The sequence below is a fragment of the Setaria viridis genome, chromosome 5 (assembly GCF_005286985.2).
Source record: "Setaria viridis chromosome 5, Setaria_viridis_v4.0, whole genome shotgun sequence".
NCBI lineage: Eukaryota > Viridiplantae > Streptophyta > Magnoliopsida > Poales > Poaceae > Setaria > Setaria viridis.
In genome coordinates, this window is record NC_048267.2 from 45,054,999 (window position 1) to 45,070,360 (window position 15,362).

A 15,362-nucleotide genomic window follows, 5' to 3' on the forward strand; every position below is an offset into this window, starting at 1 on the left:
AAAAGACAACCTGGGGCCTGTTCGCTTCAGCTTATAAGCCGGCTGAAAAGCTAAAACAGCTGATTTGTTGTGAGAGAAAAACACTGTTTGGTGGCTGATAAGCCGACTGAATAAGCTGAAGCGAACAGGCTCCTGGTTCACAAACTGGCACGGACCAAATGGTAAATAACACGAGATTGTAATTGTAACCATTCAGGAGAGCCGAATCCAGCAAACTGTAAAAAAAAAAAAGAGGAAAACTTGGGCAAATGGAATAATCCCAGGTTAGTCTACAAGGCAGCAGGCATCTTTTTGTTGGGTTGAGTTCTATACATTGCAAAAAAAACTGTTCTATACATACAGGCAACTGGTAGTTTAGTTTGGCACCGCTGTTATATGCAAAACCATCTGCACTAATAATGCTAACAAATGCTCCTCTCCAAGATTTTGGAGTGCAACTGCCCGTCCAACTCTCCTGACACATCAAAGCATCCCAGCTGCTGAACACGCAACTCATAGTCGCAGCAGGTAACCGAGTGAGGTACCAAGAAGCGCCACGTACACCACAAACAGCAAGGGGAAACCCACTTGACTCCTGGGGGCTCCCTTCTTTCTTAGAAATACCTGGCCAATGCATGCATAATATTAGAAACAATAGACGTCGAATAACTAAAGCCAACTGAAAAATCAAAGCAATTTCAACAACAGCAAAAGAGCAATTTCATTTGACGTCGATGTTGTCTACCTCAGAAAAAAAGAATATATATCAGCAATCACAAATGGTAGTATATTTCAACAAAAAAAAGAACAGATTCCACATTGGGCAGTTAATGGCGCCTATTCTGCTTTGTGATGTACCACGGCTAATTTCCAGACACAGAAAAGATATCAGGTGACTATTGATCAACCCTCAGGATCCAAACATACATAGGGAAATAACTGCAATATTGGTTGTCAGATGATATCTGGGGACCATTTTGGCATATGGAATCCTGGATGGATAGCTCCTGCAGCAGATAAATTCCTAGAGCAGAAAACATGGCATGAAGAATCTACCTGAACCAGTTAATGGCATGATGCATTGATGTGCAGATCTGGCCAGGAAAATGCAGCCCCTTTCATTCATTATGACTACAAATATGTTGCACCTAGAAATTTCAGGCCAAACAGCAACAGGATGGGGAGGGGGATTGTTGCTGAAAGGCATTTTAGCTTTTTCATGCTGCTTCTTTATGATCAAGTTGAAAACCATGTACTTGAATGCGCTTTCCTTTAAGCAAGTCTATACAGGTCTTCTCTATTTTCCAGATATCTATATATTGATGAAGTTCAAGACATACCATTTCTTGCTGTAACTTATCCCGCTCCTGGGTGGTACTTCTGCTCTCTTCTCTTAGCCTTATTATCATCTTTTCAGCCTACAAAACAGAAACATAATAGAGTATCTTCACTGTTTATTGAAAATCTAATCCCAAAACTTGTTCAAGTGATCCAAAATATCCCATGGTGTTCAGCTTACCTCTTCCAATTTTGATTCAAGATTGTTGAGCTTTGACTTCAGATTCTGAACATCTTCTGTTACCTGGTACATATGTACAATGAGAAAGTCAACAAATTGGCTATACAACAAGAATAAGGAGCCTTTTGTCCTGCAAGTAGGGTAGGTTAAATATGAAAATCCAATAAGAGCCATAGCCACAAAAGATTTATATATGTTGACTTGAAGGCTGTGAAAGAAATAAATAAAAACTGTACTATGGAGGATCTGAAGATGCATACTCACACACTTGTCTAATTCAGTTTTCTCTGGCCAAAATAAGTACCGAAGTTAGCACAATCCCGTTTTTTAATTAGCTCTGTATTTCATAACTAGGATATTTAAACAGTTTTGGTAGAAACAACATGCTGCTTTTCACCAAAATATAGCCGGTATTAAGATGGGTTCTACTTGGGGCCTACGTGACTGTTGAGCTAAAAGCTGGCTTGTGACTAGCACTACATTGTATCAAAAAAACATGTTTGACAGGCCTACTGATCTTTCTCCTAGATTAAGCTAAACTTAGGAAAATGGGCATGTGGTGCACTAGATAATGGAAGCTTACATGAGATAATTGATGATTCTGCACATTGAAAAGTCCTCTGTCATTTAGCATAACAGCTTCTTTAGGAGGAGTTTCCTCCAGTGGAGGAGATTCCTTAAAAACTGCAATGCTTTGTTTCAAAGGAGGAGGGGATTCAATCTTAATAGCAGGGGCATGTTCAATTGTAACATTAGAGGGATGTTCAATTGCAATAGCAGAGGAGTCATTTCGAGTGGAAGGAGATTCTGTGAATGCAGCTGGTGCTTCCTTCAGTGGCACAGGAATTTCTCTCAGGCCTGGAGTCTCTTTGACAGGTGAAGGTATTTCAGTGGCAATTGCTGGAGTTTGTTCCAGAGGAGGAGGGACTTCTTTTGTAGCAGGTGGCAGCACTTCTTTCTCTATATTTGGCATCTCTTTCAGTACAGGAACTTCAAAAGCTGGCTCAGTGCCATGAACTCCATTAATTGGTTCCTCTTCAAGAGAATGGGATGCGCTAACGAGGACAACTCTCAATTTGCTTTCCTCGATGTACCTGCCAGCTTCTTTGGAGAACTAATAGGAAAAGGGTAAGTGAGTTTTTCAGTTAGAACAAGTAACATGAAAAGAACACTATGCAATTAAGGGTTACAGCTATGTGCTTACAAAGGCAGGAACAAGGTCCTCATCAGATGTACCATAAGGAACAACTGTGGTCTGCACCAAAAACTTGTCTTTTAATTGCATGTCTGGTGGAGCAGTTCGGAGTGCTTGCATGGTAACTACATTTAAGTAAAAAGCAGGTGCAAATAATATAAGAGGAAATAATAATGTAGCTAACATAAGAAGAATCTGACAAGGTAAAAAATAAAAGACAGAAAAGTTCCATGAATATTGCCCTGTACCAATTAGCAAGCACACGCAGGGGCGGACCCAGCTAATGGACATGGGTGTACATATGTACACCCAATAATTTGTACCAAAAAATATACTTAGCATACATATACACATATGTATATTGGTATTTGGGTCCAATTGTATATACTTCAGCTCAAACAAGAGAAATAACCTGATCAAAAGCTCCAAAGCATTCTAACCTCCCTCTGTGTTGAGCTAGACTACTTTGTGCTGGCCGTACGAAGCTGTTGTTGCATCATTGGTTTTCCTGGCGCACCTACGAACCCCACCCTCACTCCCTGTTCATTTTTTTCCTCTCAATTGTTTAAGTATTTAAGATCTTGACAATGAGTTTTACCAAAGGAAAAAAAAAGCTAAGCATGTGTTTGATTTGAGTACAAGATGTAACACCATCCTATTTTTTGGATGGGTTGGTCCTTCACAGGATGTGACGATCCCAGTTCTTTGTTTAGTACTCCCTCCGTCCCAAATTACTATTCGTTTTGGCTTTTCTAAGTACATAATTTTTGCTACGTATCTAAACATAATATATATCTAGGTGCATAGCAAAAGCTGTGCATCTAGAAAAGTCAAAACGAATAGTAATTTGGGACGGAGGGAGTAGGAGAGATAGAAAGAAATGAGACGGATAAGATTTCACAGTTCACAACGCTAGCACGGATGACTATGATCGGCATTGCCTTGCCTCCCTAGATGCCGCTTCCGTCTCGTCTGCGCAAGCACAGGGGTGGCCGGGTCGAAGTCAAGTCACGGGTGGAGAGCGCAAGGGGGGCGGTGTGGTCAAGCTCTAGCGGAGGGCAGCACAATTGAGCTACGGTAGAGGGTGGTCCGATCGGCTGTCCACAGAGAGACTATGGTCGATCTTTGGCAGGGTAATGTACACCCAATTTTAAAATCCCGCGTCCGCCACTGAGCACACGTATTTATTTAATGGGCAACAAATCCACTTATAATGAGCATCATACAAGAGTCAAACTGTTCAATTTGGAAATGATTTAAAATCTAGATAGTTACTACCTCCGGTCTAAATACTTATCGCTTTAGCTTCATGCACACTGAACCAGGAGGATGTTACTGAATTACTTTTTATTTCTTTACTTGCGAATACTAGTTGTGCTTCCATCTCTCAAAATGTTGCCTCCAAAATGACATATGTTTACAAACCAAAATGGACTTCCTAAACTAACACCTGTGATAGTGAAGCATCGTAACAGAATCAAGATGCCTATCATGTATCTCCCTTTTAACTTCTAACCCTCAAGTAAGCATAATTCTTAGATGTAGATTCATATGATATGAGTACTCTCAAGATGGTTCTATGAACCTCCCATAGACAAAACCATTATTATCAAAAAAAAGTGGACATAGATGCATACCTGTAAATTCACATGTTTTCCTAGGAAGGATAACTCCAGTATTTGGTCGAACACAATACCTTTTTGGAGATGTTGTTTTAACCTAGCCAATTCGAGAAAAAGAAAAACAAGATCAGATATTGTAGTTTTCTATGCTCAAAATGCATTCAATGTGATCATCCCAAATAGCATAAAAATAAGAGCCGAATACGCAAAGCCCAGGCAAAGAAACATCTAGTTATAGCTCTAGTATCATCAGAAACTAACTAGATGATTAGAGATTTACAGTTTTTACTTCCCAAGATGCTTGATAGACATTTAAGGTGGTCATTCCAAATATCTACTCTGCTAAATGCTCTAGTAAATAATGGAGAAATTCGTGGTTAAGAACAGAATATTTAAAGTTTAGACATCACAGTATCAACCCATTAGTACAATTGGAGAAAGACTTGAGTAGAAAATAGGAAATAATTGAGATGTTAGTCAATTTGCTGACAAACCTTGAAAGCAACATATTCATTGGACTTGTTGACTAGATGGACAGTGCATGAACTTTGTTTCTTCACCTCAACTGAAAACCACAAAGAACAAGATTAAAAAAATTGAAGAAGAATGCATGCAGAGTTATATGTTTGAAATGGAATGGCACATTTAAGGCACAGAGAATACAAACTAAAACATTTAAAAAGCATCATCATAACAAAGATGTATGAATGCAGAAGTGTAAAAGAAAAAGAATACTAGTTCAGTTCCAATAACCACTCTGCAATTAACCAGCTGAACTATTTTAAGATTTTAACATGGGTAGGCATATGTGAGACTGTGAGAGACAATTGGCTCCTCCTGTGAAAATCACAGAGTCCATTTGATAATGCACATATTTGACAAATGCATTGCCCATATTCACAGAAACCAGAGCAAAAATAGTGATGGGGAAAACTCAATTACACTTTCTTCTAGGAAGATGAGTGCCATAACATTTCACTACAGGCCCAGCTAATAATTATACTCAATAGTGCAACCTTTTTGAGACAAAATTATTTACAGCTATAATTATACTCAAGCCAGGTCCAGCCCGAGTGCACTGTAACACATTTGCAGTTTAAGGCTGCCAATTAATCTATCATGTTCATAATCCTTAACACCTTTTCCTCTCATCATGTTCCTTCTCTCTCAACACAATTAGTACTGGGAAAGGTGTGAGCCATTAGTTAACTTTCATGTTAATAAACCGAACACGAACCAACTGCCAAGCATATCCTCCCTCCCACCCTGCCAAACTCCCACGCTGACACACACCCCACCACCACCAGCCACCGGACTTTACAACCACTCGCATCACAAAATCTATCTGTTTCGAACCAAACGAACAGAATGGAAGCAACCAACTAAAGTAGACTAGAAAAAAAGTTCCGAGCTCTACATTGTCACGCATTACTGAAAAGCAAAAAGGGAGGAAAAAGAAAAGGCTATGCTTGCTGCTTCGACTGGATCCTCTAATCTAGTGAGAGAAAATTCTGCAAGGTGGTGGTCCAAAGTTCATGAAACCGTTATAACTGAGAAAAGCAAGCAGAGGAAAATTAAAAGTTTCACGAAACCGATGCTGCCTAAATTCACAAGGGGTTTAACTTCCCTACTACTCCACCGAATACATCCGAAAAAGTTCCCAACCCGATCCCCAAACGTAGCGGTAATAGTTCATAGGAGAGCTACTCTGCGATCAATTCAAAGAACAGGAAACCAACAAATTAAAATTAACCTCCAATCAGCCGAAAGCGCTCGAAACCTTCGCACGCCATACGCAGAAGGCGAGCTACGCCTAACGAAACATCGAATCGAAGCGGACAAGCGAGGTAGCACAGCACGGCAAACAAACGCGTCGCCAGCATCATCTATCCACTCCTGCAGTTCGCCGGCCGTGGCAGATCAGGACGGCCGAGCAGGGAAGAGGCTGGAGGGACTTACAGGTGAACTGGAGCTCGCGCGGGTGGATCTCGACGAGGTCCTGCCCCATCGCCGCCGCCGCCGCAGGTTTCGCAGACAATACACCACCAGCAGCAGCACACAAGCAATTCGCCGGCGTGCACCGAGTCCGGCGGGTCTGTGCTATCAATCAATCAATCCCCGTCCCGAAGCCTCGGCGTCGCTCGCGACAAGGACCGGCCTCCCAATACGAATAGCGGCAGGGGAGGAGTTGGAGTGAATACTACGGGAGGACGGCACGGAGGGGGAGGCCACTTCGTCGTCGCTCTCTCTCGCGGTCTCGCCCCTCTCGCGTCCGCGGCGAATTTGACGAGGGGGAATGGAGCGAGGGGTTTGGGTTGGAAGCCGCAAGCCTCGGGGGACGCGGAGCAAAGGCTGGCGAGGTTTCCCAGGGGGATGGTGGGGCCTCCTTTTATCGGTGCGGGCTCCAGCCGGCAGACCTCTGCCCGTTTTTGCAGATGGGTCCCTACACAGTACGCACCCTTCACCTTTTCATTCCCTCAGATCCAATGTGGTCCTCGCTTGTAAACTTGCCAATACGTCGGGCCCTTGAGCGCAAAGTGGTAGCGTCCGTTCGACACGGCGGCGTGTATTTCTGAAGCGGGAGGCTGCCACGTGGTCCCGCCGCATTCACTGCCGTGTCGGCAGTGACGTGTCCGGCTCGAGCGCAAGCGAAACGTTGGTCAGTCCCGGTGACTCGGCTTGAATTTTGTAGCGGAGGGTCGCCGCTAGAGTCACACACCACACGGCGCGCGCATCGCGGGCGCGCGGGGGGGAGTGGATCGTCAAAACGGTGTACGGCGGGGCGGTGCCACGTGGAGCGCCCCAGTTGGTTGGGAGGCGCGTCGCTGTCAGCGCTGATGCTGTGGCTCCCGCTGCATATCCCCCCAGCAGGTCCGTCTCGTACGAGCAGGGACAGAGGAGAGGAGACATGGCCCGAGGATCTCCACATGGCTGCCATCATCGTCTGTCCAGTCAATAGGAAAAGTACCAGACGATCCGAACGGTACTGGCACCGCTAGTCTCGCCATTACTGCCATAAACAAGTTTAGGGGAGTAACCAGGCTTAGTTCACCCTCAATTCCCAACTTTGACACTATGAAAAAGAAGATTCCCTATCACATTAAACTTGCGGTATATGCATGGAGTACTAAATGTAGACGGAATTAAAAACTAATTGCACAGTTTTGTTGTACTTTGCAAGACGCATCTTTTGAGCCTAATTAGACAATAATTCACAAATACAAACGAAACGCTACAGTGTGCTACAGTGCTGCAACAGTAATTTGGCACCTCCAAACTTTAGCAACTAAACAAGGCCCAGGAGCATGTGCGGCCGCACCTTAATCGCCATCGACAGCGGCGGCGGCGGCGGAGGCAGGTTATTAGCTGTGGCTTTGGACTGGGGATGTTGCTTGGAAGAAACGAATGTTTCTAAATAACCGCTTGCAAGTTGCAGCAGGCTAAGCTAATATATCATGATTAGTTTTGTCATTTTTCAGCTACTAATTGTCTCTGTACAAATGTGCGTATATGGTGAGCTTCGATAGCAGAAGTTTTGGCTGCCAATGATACATGGTCTCACGACGCGCCTATTGCTTGGACTACCTTTCTAAGGTCTAACACGGCCAGAAAGAAAAAGAAACATTTATACAAAGGAGAAATCTTTCTCTAATTCAATGGTCTAATGACACATGGGCTCATGATTTAAAGTCGCATCATTGTATGAGTTCTAAAACATGTCTTTGCTCAAAAGATAGTGCACTATACTAGGTATATATTGCTTCACCTTTATTTGCACGTAGTTCTAACAAATTTGTTTAGTGGAGTAGCTGAAGACAGCTGTTATGCAATGCACGGGCTAGTTCGTTTCTTTGGACATGTGCCCTGCATCTATTGTGCTCATGTGATATCTCGCATTTGAAAACGTTGCACAATGTTTGCAAACTTTAGATTGTAATGTGTATTTTTAAAAACCCATACTTTCCACTCAAATTGTTTTCCTAAAGAAATATGCAACGACTCCATATAATGTGTACGTGTGGGAACTGCATTTCCTTGGAAGGCAAGCACTACGACTCGCCCCCGGCTCAGGTTTCTTCTGCGGCGGTTGAGCTTTCGACGTCCAAAGCCAACCGACGCGGCCACTCTTCCTTCCTTCCAACCAAGCCGTGCCAAAGCCATGAAGCCAAGGCTCCAGGCCGGATTTCGAAACGCTCTCCACCTCCGCGCTCGACCGGCCGCCTTGTCCGTCGTCGTACGTGCCGACCGACAACAAGCAACGAGAACGAGGGCGGCTCGATCGTTCTCCACTGACTTTTGCTTCGCCAATCAGTTCGCTGTTCCATCCATTGCTGTGGCCTTTTCGCTCCCAGCAAGCAGCATCAGCGCCGGTGCTAGTGATGACAACTGCTGCAATTATTTGATCCAGAAGGGAAAGAGGGCGTCTTTAGTCATTTCGCTTTTTTTTTTTTTCTTTTCTCTCGGATCGGTCGTCAAAAAGTTCTGGCCATGGTAATATGTGACGGGCCGTGGTGGGGGAGAAGACATGCTTATCCCATCAGCGGCATCATCTTCGTGGGCTTTGTGTGGGCCAGCTGAGGGCCTGTGCACGCAAATGAAATGCTACCAGGCCGAGGCTGCAAATAAAATTCGGCCCAGCGTGGGACATAATACCACGAGGAGCACCATCAACCACTTTTATTTGCCAAAATTAACCATAAAATTTTGTCAGCACTTTCTGGCTTTTTTCAATAAATCTTTTTCGACAATAGTTTTTCCCCAATCAGTTGTTTCATTCACTTTTCCGGTAAAAAAGCATTTCTTAGTAGTTTTTCTAGTAAAATTCGGTTAACTATGTTTCCTTGTAAAATTCTACTCGGCTGCTGTTTTTCACCTATTGACTTTTTTCACGTAAGCACAAGCTGCTAATTTATTTTGGTTGGTGGAGGTGCTAAATTACGGTAACAAAATGTACTCTGCTCACCGTCCTAAGAAGTGCCCATGCTGAAGTCGAAGTTGCCGCAGTTGGTGCGGATTCCAGGGAGCGGCCCGCGGAAGCCAAACGACGCCTCCTCCAGGTCGAACATCAGCAGGTGGTCCTCCATCTGGAACCCGCCAAAGATGACCGCCGGCGAGCCGGGAACCACCGTCGTCGCGGGGCCCATCTCAAGGAACGCGAAGCACACGGTCTTGTCGTTCACCTGCACCAGCGAGGCGTTACCCGCCAGCAGCCAGCTCCCGCCCCCGTCCAGCAGCAGCTCGATGTTGGCCACGCCGAAGCCGAGCCGGGTCGAGCTGAGCGCGGACACCTGGTAGCACATCTCGAACGGCCTCACCGGCGGCGCGCGCGGGACGCCGCTGGTCGCCGCGTCGAAGGCCTCGAGCAGCGGGCGGTAGATGTCGGGGCGCAGCGTGGTGTAGGGCGTCGCCGTGCTGAGCATGACCCCGCCCGTGCCGCTGCCGGCGTGGAGGTCGAAGACCCCCGGCGGCAAGGGCACGCGCTCGTTGTTCACGTGAATGCCGGTGATGCCGACGTAGTAGGCGCCGTTCCTGGGGCTCTTGAGGAAGCGGTGCGGGTGCGGGTCGTCAAGGAAGAATCCGTCGGCGACGTCGACGGGCGGCGCCGCCAGGAGCTGGAACGGGCCGCCGCCGAAGATGGCGGCGCCGCTCCTGCCGCCGCTGGTGGGGAGGCACAGGGCGAACTGCCTCGCGACCCTAAGCGCGGACGCGACCTGCGACGGCAGCGACAGGGGCAGCCTCGACAGCCCCGCGACGCCGGCGGCCGCCGAGGGGAGCGCCGCCAGGAGCGCGTCGGGCGCGCAGGCGCCGATCGCGGGGAAGGACACCGGGAACAGCGGGTTCTTGCCGTCCGTGGCGTTCGCCGAGAGCGGCACGGCGGTGACGTCGCCGCGGCCGCACTGGCCGGTGGCCGGGTTGCACGGGTACGCGGTGCAGGTGCAGTGCCTCGTCCCCGTGGAGGAGCTGGGCTCGCCGCCGCTCGACGTGTACGCGCAGCCGGCCGTGGCGGTGGGGCTCCTGCTGGCGACCCTGCACAAGCCGCAGTTGCACGGGATGGTGCGGTGCCCGGGCGCGCAAGTGGACCAGATCAACGCGCCGGCGAGGTCGAGGACCAGTGGCGCGCCGCCTTCCTTGATGGGGATCGTGTAGAGGGAGGTTGAGGGATCCTTGAACATACGGGTCAGTATCGGCTTCGGCGGCGGCTGGTGGTCGGCGGCTAGTGTCCCTTGAGGTGACACCAGCAGCAGTAGTGAGAACAAGAGCAGTGGCAGCAGGAGCAGCGACATGCCGGAGGTGAGTGTGTGATTGCTGCTTGTTGTACTACGATCCTTGCATGGGTTTGCATTGATCGACGTCTTTTATATATAGTGCGTGTGATCGGCGTCCTGGATCGGTGATTAGAGTTGAAGACTTGAAGTGAAGTTTGGTCAATTACCGTGTGCTGAATTGCGTGACCTCGGTCAGCTGGAGCTTGGAGTACGATGAACTGTGGGCACGGAGAGTACCGATGAGTCGCATTGGTGAAGCAAATGGGTTGCCATTTCCGAGGCTTGCTGCATGCTCTTTAGCAATGCCAAAACAGAGTGCCGCTTCAATACATACGAAATGGTCGCAAGAACATGTCCTGTCCTAATCTAATAAGCCATGCTGAAATATTGCTCGGAACCCGATGGTTTGAGAGATCCTCCACGACGACTTGACGATGCTTATCGAGATTGCTCAGTACCCGTGATGCACAGTTGACATTGAGCATCTGTGGACTACTTCCATGGGTTACCGGGCAGTTTACCGCACCGGCCGGTGGCGGCACAGGAAAGTGCGGTGACTTTAATTTGCTCGGCGAGCCGGCGAGGATATATGTGGGTTGATCTGTATCTGTGAATAGCCCAATTTAAAAGTAGTTCTATTTGGTTGTGAGTACGAACAAATGTGCAGTTTGGTGATCGAGTTGGAGGACAAGGCGCACAAACTGTTCTTCAGACCTTGATGGAGATGGAGGCGTAGAGCATATTAGACCTCCTCCAATGGTGCCAAATCAGCTAGCTCATAAGTATGCCACATCAGATTTTTACCCATGTGGAAGAGAGAAAAAGAAGAGCTATCTTTTATTTAAGAGATAATCTCATACACGCATTCCTAAATCTTATGGAGTAGGGCTACATAGGTGTAACCGTATAAAGGATAGTGTTTAACTCTAATTGTTGGGGGACATATCCTTACACTATCTCTTAGGCGTATAAGTTAGCTGACAAGGCTATAGTAAGGAGCTGGAGCCCTACCAAAGTAGCTCTTAGTCTTAGGTGACTTAAGATAAAAATTTTGGGCAATGCTATATTCCATCTGTTTTAGGTTTGAAATGATGAAGGATAGCCATACATTTTGTATGGCACGATCCATATAATGCCTTTCTTCTCTGATCCGAGTCCTCTCTTCACGCAAGCTCCCCCTTTGGCCGTTAGCCATGTTGAAATTCAAATGCCCTCTGCTTGCTTAGTTAGTTAATACTCCGCGTTACTTCTTTTCTGAATGCTCTCAACAATCCCTCTTTCATTATTTAACGAATGTTTTAACACAAAAGAACAAGCTGACAAAATCAACGCAAAAATTGAACACACTGGTACAAACTGCCACACATGAACAAGTAGAACGCTCTAGGCACCGAGAGTGAAGTTGAAGTTGCTGCACGTCGTCTGCCTCCCGAAGAGCAGGCTACTGAAGCCGAGCTGCTTCTTCTCCTCGTCGAACACCAGCAGGTTGTTCTCCATCTGGAACCCTCCGATCACCACCGCCGGCGCCCCCTTCTCCTCCTTCGCCATCTTGACGAAGCCGAAGCAGGCCGTGTTGTCGTTGACCTGCACCATGGAGTTGGCCCCGAACAACATCCAGGTGGCGCCGCTCTCCAGCATCAGATCCACCTGCGGCACGGCGTAGCCGAGCCGCGTCGACCCCAGCTCCCTCGAGTCGTAGCAGAGCTCGAACGGCGGCACCGGCGGCGTGACGCGCTTCCTCTCCGCCGTGGCCTTGTCGAACGCTTTCACGACCGGGCCGTACACGTCGGACCGGAGCTCCGTGTACGGGATCCTCGAGCTCAGGCCGACGACGAGCGGCCCCTGCTGCACCTTCTCTTGGTTCACGGCGATGCCCTTGGCCGAGATGAAGTAGCCGGGGTGCCCAGGGTTCCTGCGGAGCGGGGTGGTTCCGGCCAGCGTCGTCGTGACGTCCGGGCGCCCCGGCGGGAGGAGGAAGAGCGGGCCCCCGCCGAAGATGGCGACGCCCTGGCCGCCGCTCGGGAGGCAGAGCGCGAACTTGTTGGCGACCTTCTGGGCGCGCGCGGCCTGCGCGGGCAGGGACACCCTGGAGCGTGCGAGCCCCGCGACGCCGACGGCGCCGGCCGGGAGCTTGGCGAGCAGGGAGTGCGGCGCGCAGGCGGCGACGGCGGGGAAGGAGACCGGGCGGAGCGGGTTCGTGCCGTCGGTGTCGTTGGCGGTGACGGTGACGCGCGTGAGGTCGCCGGAGCCGGACTTGCGCGCGATGGGGTTGTAGGGGTGCGCCGTGCACTTGCAGCGGAACGGGTCGTCGTCGTCGGCGACGCCGTGGCCCGTGCGCGGGCAGCCCGGCGGGTGGTAGCTGTGCGCGTGCGCGCACACGTGGTGGTGGCACTCGAAGCTCGGGTGCTTGGGCGGGCACGTCGACCAGATGAGCGGGCCGGAGAGGTCGAGCACCAGCGGCCGGCCGTCCTTGAGCGGGGCCGTGTAGAGCTTGGTGGCCGCGTCCTTGGTGATGGCCGTCACCAGGGGCTTGCCGCCGTAGCTTGCCGCCGCGCACCACGGCAGCAGCGCCGAGAGGCAGCAGAGCGAGACCGCGAGCAGCACCGCCGGCTTGAGTTGCGCCATCTTGGACTGGCTGGTTTGGCGCTGTGTGTGATGGAATGCTGCGCCGGGCGTCAGTGCTTAAATATTTGCAGTGCACTGCTTCAGATCTGATGGGTGGCCGGATAGTGTCTTGGAATGCTTGACACGCTGTTATCGCCAGTTTTCGCAATTGGTCAACCATATAGCATTATTTGCTAGATGGCGATGCCCGAACCGAACGGCGGAGTATCTGGTGAGCGCGGCGATTCCCGTCTGGGGACTCGTCGAGAGGCTTCGTTTCTCCACTCCGTTCAAGACAACCGTGTGTGTAAGTTTGAACAGAATTTAGCGCCACAAGTCTTGCTTGAATCGCATCATGCGACTGCATTGTTAGTAGCCTCCCATGTGTGCAGGATTAGTCGGTGTCGGTGATTGCATTCTCAGCTCCCATGAGTCAGAGCCACCAGCAGCTGCAGACATCTCTCGGACGTGGCCTGCACAAACTGAGGAGTGAGGTGCACGACGCCGGTGTTCTAGCAGCGTACATATCGGATCTTGCTCGTCCTAGGGTGCCCACTCCTCCTTGCCTCTAGAGTCAAAGGGTAGGGTACTCTGTATTTCAATGGAATTCTAAATTTCTACTGCGGCGCTCGAGGTCCATCAAGTGGAGTGGCGGCGGGGAAAACTCTCTCTGACAACAGGATAACGTGACGGTGGCATGGCTGGGAAATGTGTTGATGAAATTCAGACACAAGAAATTCAATGTTCTCCTTCTCCAGAGCAAGCTTACCAACGTCAGATTCAGAATCCGGCACCTGCACAGCCTCCTTATCCGCAACAGTAAATGCCTACAAAGCCATAAGATACTTCCACTTTTATCGTGTGTTTGATTTAATAGTAAAATTCACAGTGTTCTATGCCAATTGCCAAAACAGAATGGCAGTTCGAGACCATTGTACTTACTTCAAGCTGCAGCCCACTGTCTTCGTCCTGTAACTCCAATAATGCTTCACATCCTCCTCGTCTGCAGCGCTACATGCCTGCAAAATCATACATGGATCTAGCAAGATCAATGAGAGACAGCTTTCGGACTTGAAGATTTTCATACATGTATCTATATTCCACAATAACCTGAAGATTTTCAAAGGTGATGCCTGCGGTGGCGGCGTCCGTCCTTGTAGCGCAGCCTCCCGTCGATGCCCTCCGCGTGTCGCGTCGCTGGCGTCCTCCCGCAGAGCTGGTGAAGGATCTCCGAGGGGTGCGGAATAGGGGGGACAACGGAGGAACAGCCCTGACGGGCTCGCCATCGACGTCAGGCGTCGGTCGCCGGCGAAAGGAAGAGAACCAGCGAGCTACAACCGTTTGCAGAAAAACCCCTAAAATGCGATCCAAATATTTTCACAGAACACCCTGGTTTGGATCACGATTACAAAATAATATTTTCAAATAAACCCCTAGTTTGGATCGCGATCAATAATCGCGATCCAAATATTTGCGGAAACACCCCCAGTCCAAATCGGATTTCCGGCTACCGTCGCCGCCGCCGCCGCCGCAGCCCGCCGGCGACATGGAATCGCCGGAGATCCGAGGCTCGTGGTGCTATTGGAGCACCCGCTTGCACCTGCTCCCCCTATTCCTCCATACCCCGCGCCATGTCTGCTGCTGCCGAGGATTCCGTTTCCTGACCGGAGGTGATCGGCGCTCGAATCTGCAACCAACAGGGAACGGCGGCGCTCGAATCTGCAACGGGGAGCCCCGATGGCTTTTCTGCCGAGGATTGCAAGGCCCGATGGGGTGCCCACTCGGCAGGATGCCATGATGAACTGCTTCCTTGCTGCCGCCTGCTCGAAGCTTCGACGGGTGGAGCAGAGGAGAACAGATTATGCACCTCTTCCATTTTCCTCAAGCAGGGTGTGGTGTGGCTATTGATTTGAAAATGTTTGTTCAGAGTTCAATGTGTGCTTTCTATCAAGCAGTTCAAATGTTCAATGTGGGTAAATTAAATTCTAATCCCAAATGCCAATCAAGAAAATTGTCTCCGATTTTGGCAAGCAAATAAAGCCCATGATGATCTTGCCTGACTAGAATGTCTCCGATTCTTTTTCACCTACCAGAATGTTATTACCATTCGAACAAAATTTTCCAAACAAAAGTTGAATTCAAGCCCGCTAGCTGCATGGAACTGAACTAAACTGTGC

At 49.2% G+C, this 15,362-nt stretch overlaps 3 protein-coding genes across 4 annotated transcripts; all 3 read right to left on the reverse strand.

Moving 5' to 3' along the window:
• Positions 1-240: 240 nt before the first annotated feature.
• On the reverse strand, positions 241-6,678 carry LOC117857654 (vesicle-associated protein 2-2). Its single transcript, XM_034740441.2, has 8 exons — positions 6,275-6,678; positions 4,810-4,880; positions 4,331-4,412; positions 2,703-2,818; positions 2,082-2,612; positions 1,499-1,561; positions 1,320-1,397; positions 241-603 (listed from the first exon to the last, which is right to left on the reverse strand). The coding sequence occupies exons 1-8, from the start codon at positions 6,321-6,323 to the stop codon at positions 493-495; spliced, it is 1,101 nt and encodes a 366-aa protein (XP_034596332.1). The 5' UTR covers positions 6,324-6,678; the 3' UTR covers positions 241-492.
• Positions 6,679-7,943: 1,265 nt separating this feature from the next.
• On the reverse strand, positions 7,944-10,978 carry LOC117856589 (chitinase CLP). Its single transcript, XM_034738923.2, has one exon. The coding sequence runs from the start codon at positions 10,597-10,599 to the stop codon at positions 9,283-9,285; it is 1,317 nt and encodes a 438-aa protein (XP_034594814.1). The 5' UTR covers positions 10,600-10,978; the 3' UTR covers positions 7,944-9,282.
• An 862-nt stretch (positions 10,979-11,840) lies between these two features.
• Positions 11,841-14,203, reverse strand: LOC117855618 (chitinase CLP). 2 transcript variants are annotated; one of them, XM_034738006.2, is made up of 3 exons: positions 14,128-14,202; positions 13,955-14,012; positions 11,841-13,658 (listed from the first exon to the last, which is right to left on the reverse strand). In XM_034738006.2, the coding sequence occupies exon 3, from the start codon at positions 13,204-13,206 to the stop codon at positions 11,965-11,967; it is 1,242 nt and encodes a 413-aa protein (XP_034593897.1). In that variant the 5' UTR covers positions 13,207-13,658; positions 13,955-14,012; positions 14,128-14,202; the 3' UTR covers positions 11,841-11,964. The 2 variants fall into 2 exon arrangements, with proteins under 2 accessions (XP_034593897.1, XP_072150162.1); XM_072294061.1 differs by having other exon boundaries at positions 11,841-14,012; positions 14,128-14,203.
• Positions 14,204-15,362: the final 1,159 nt, after the last annotated feature.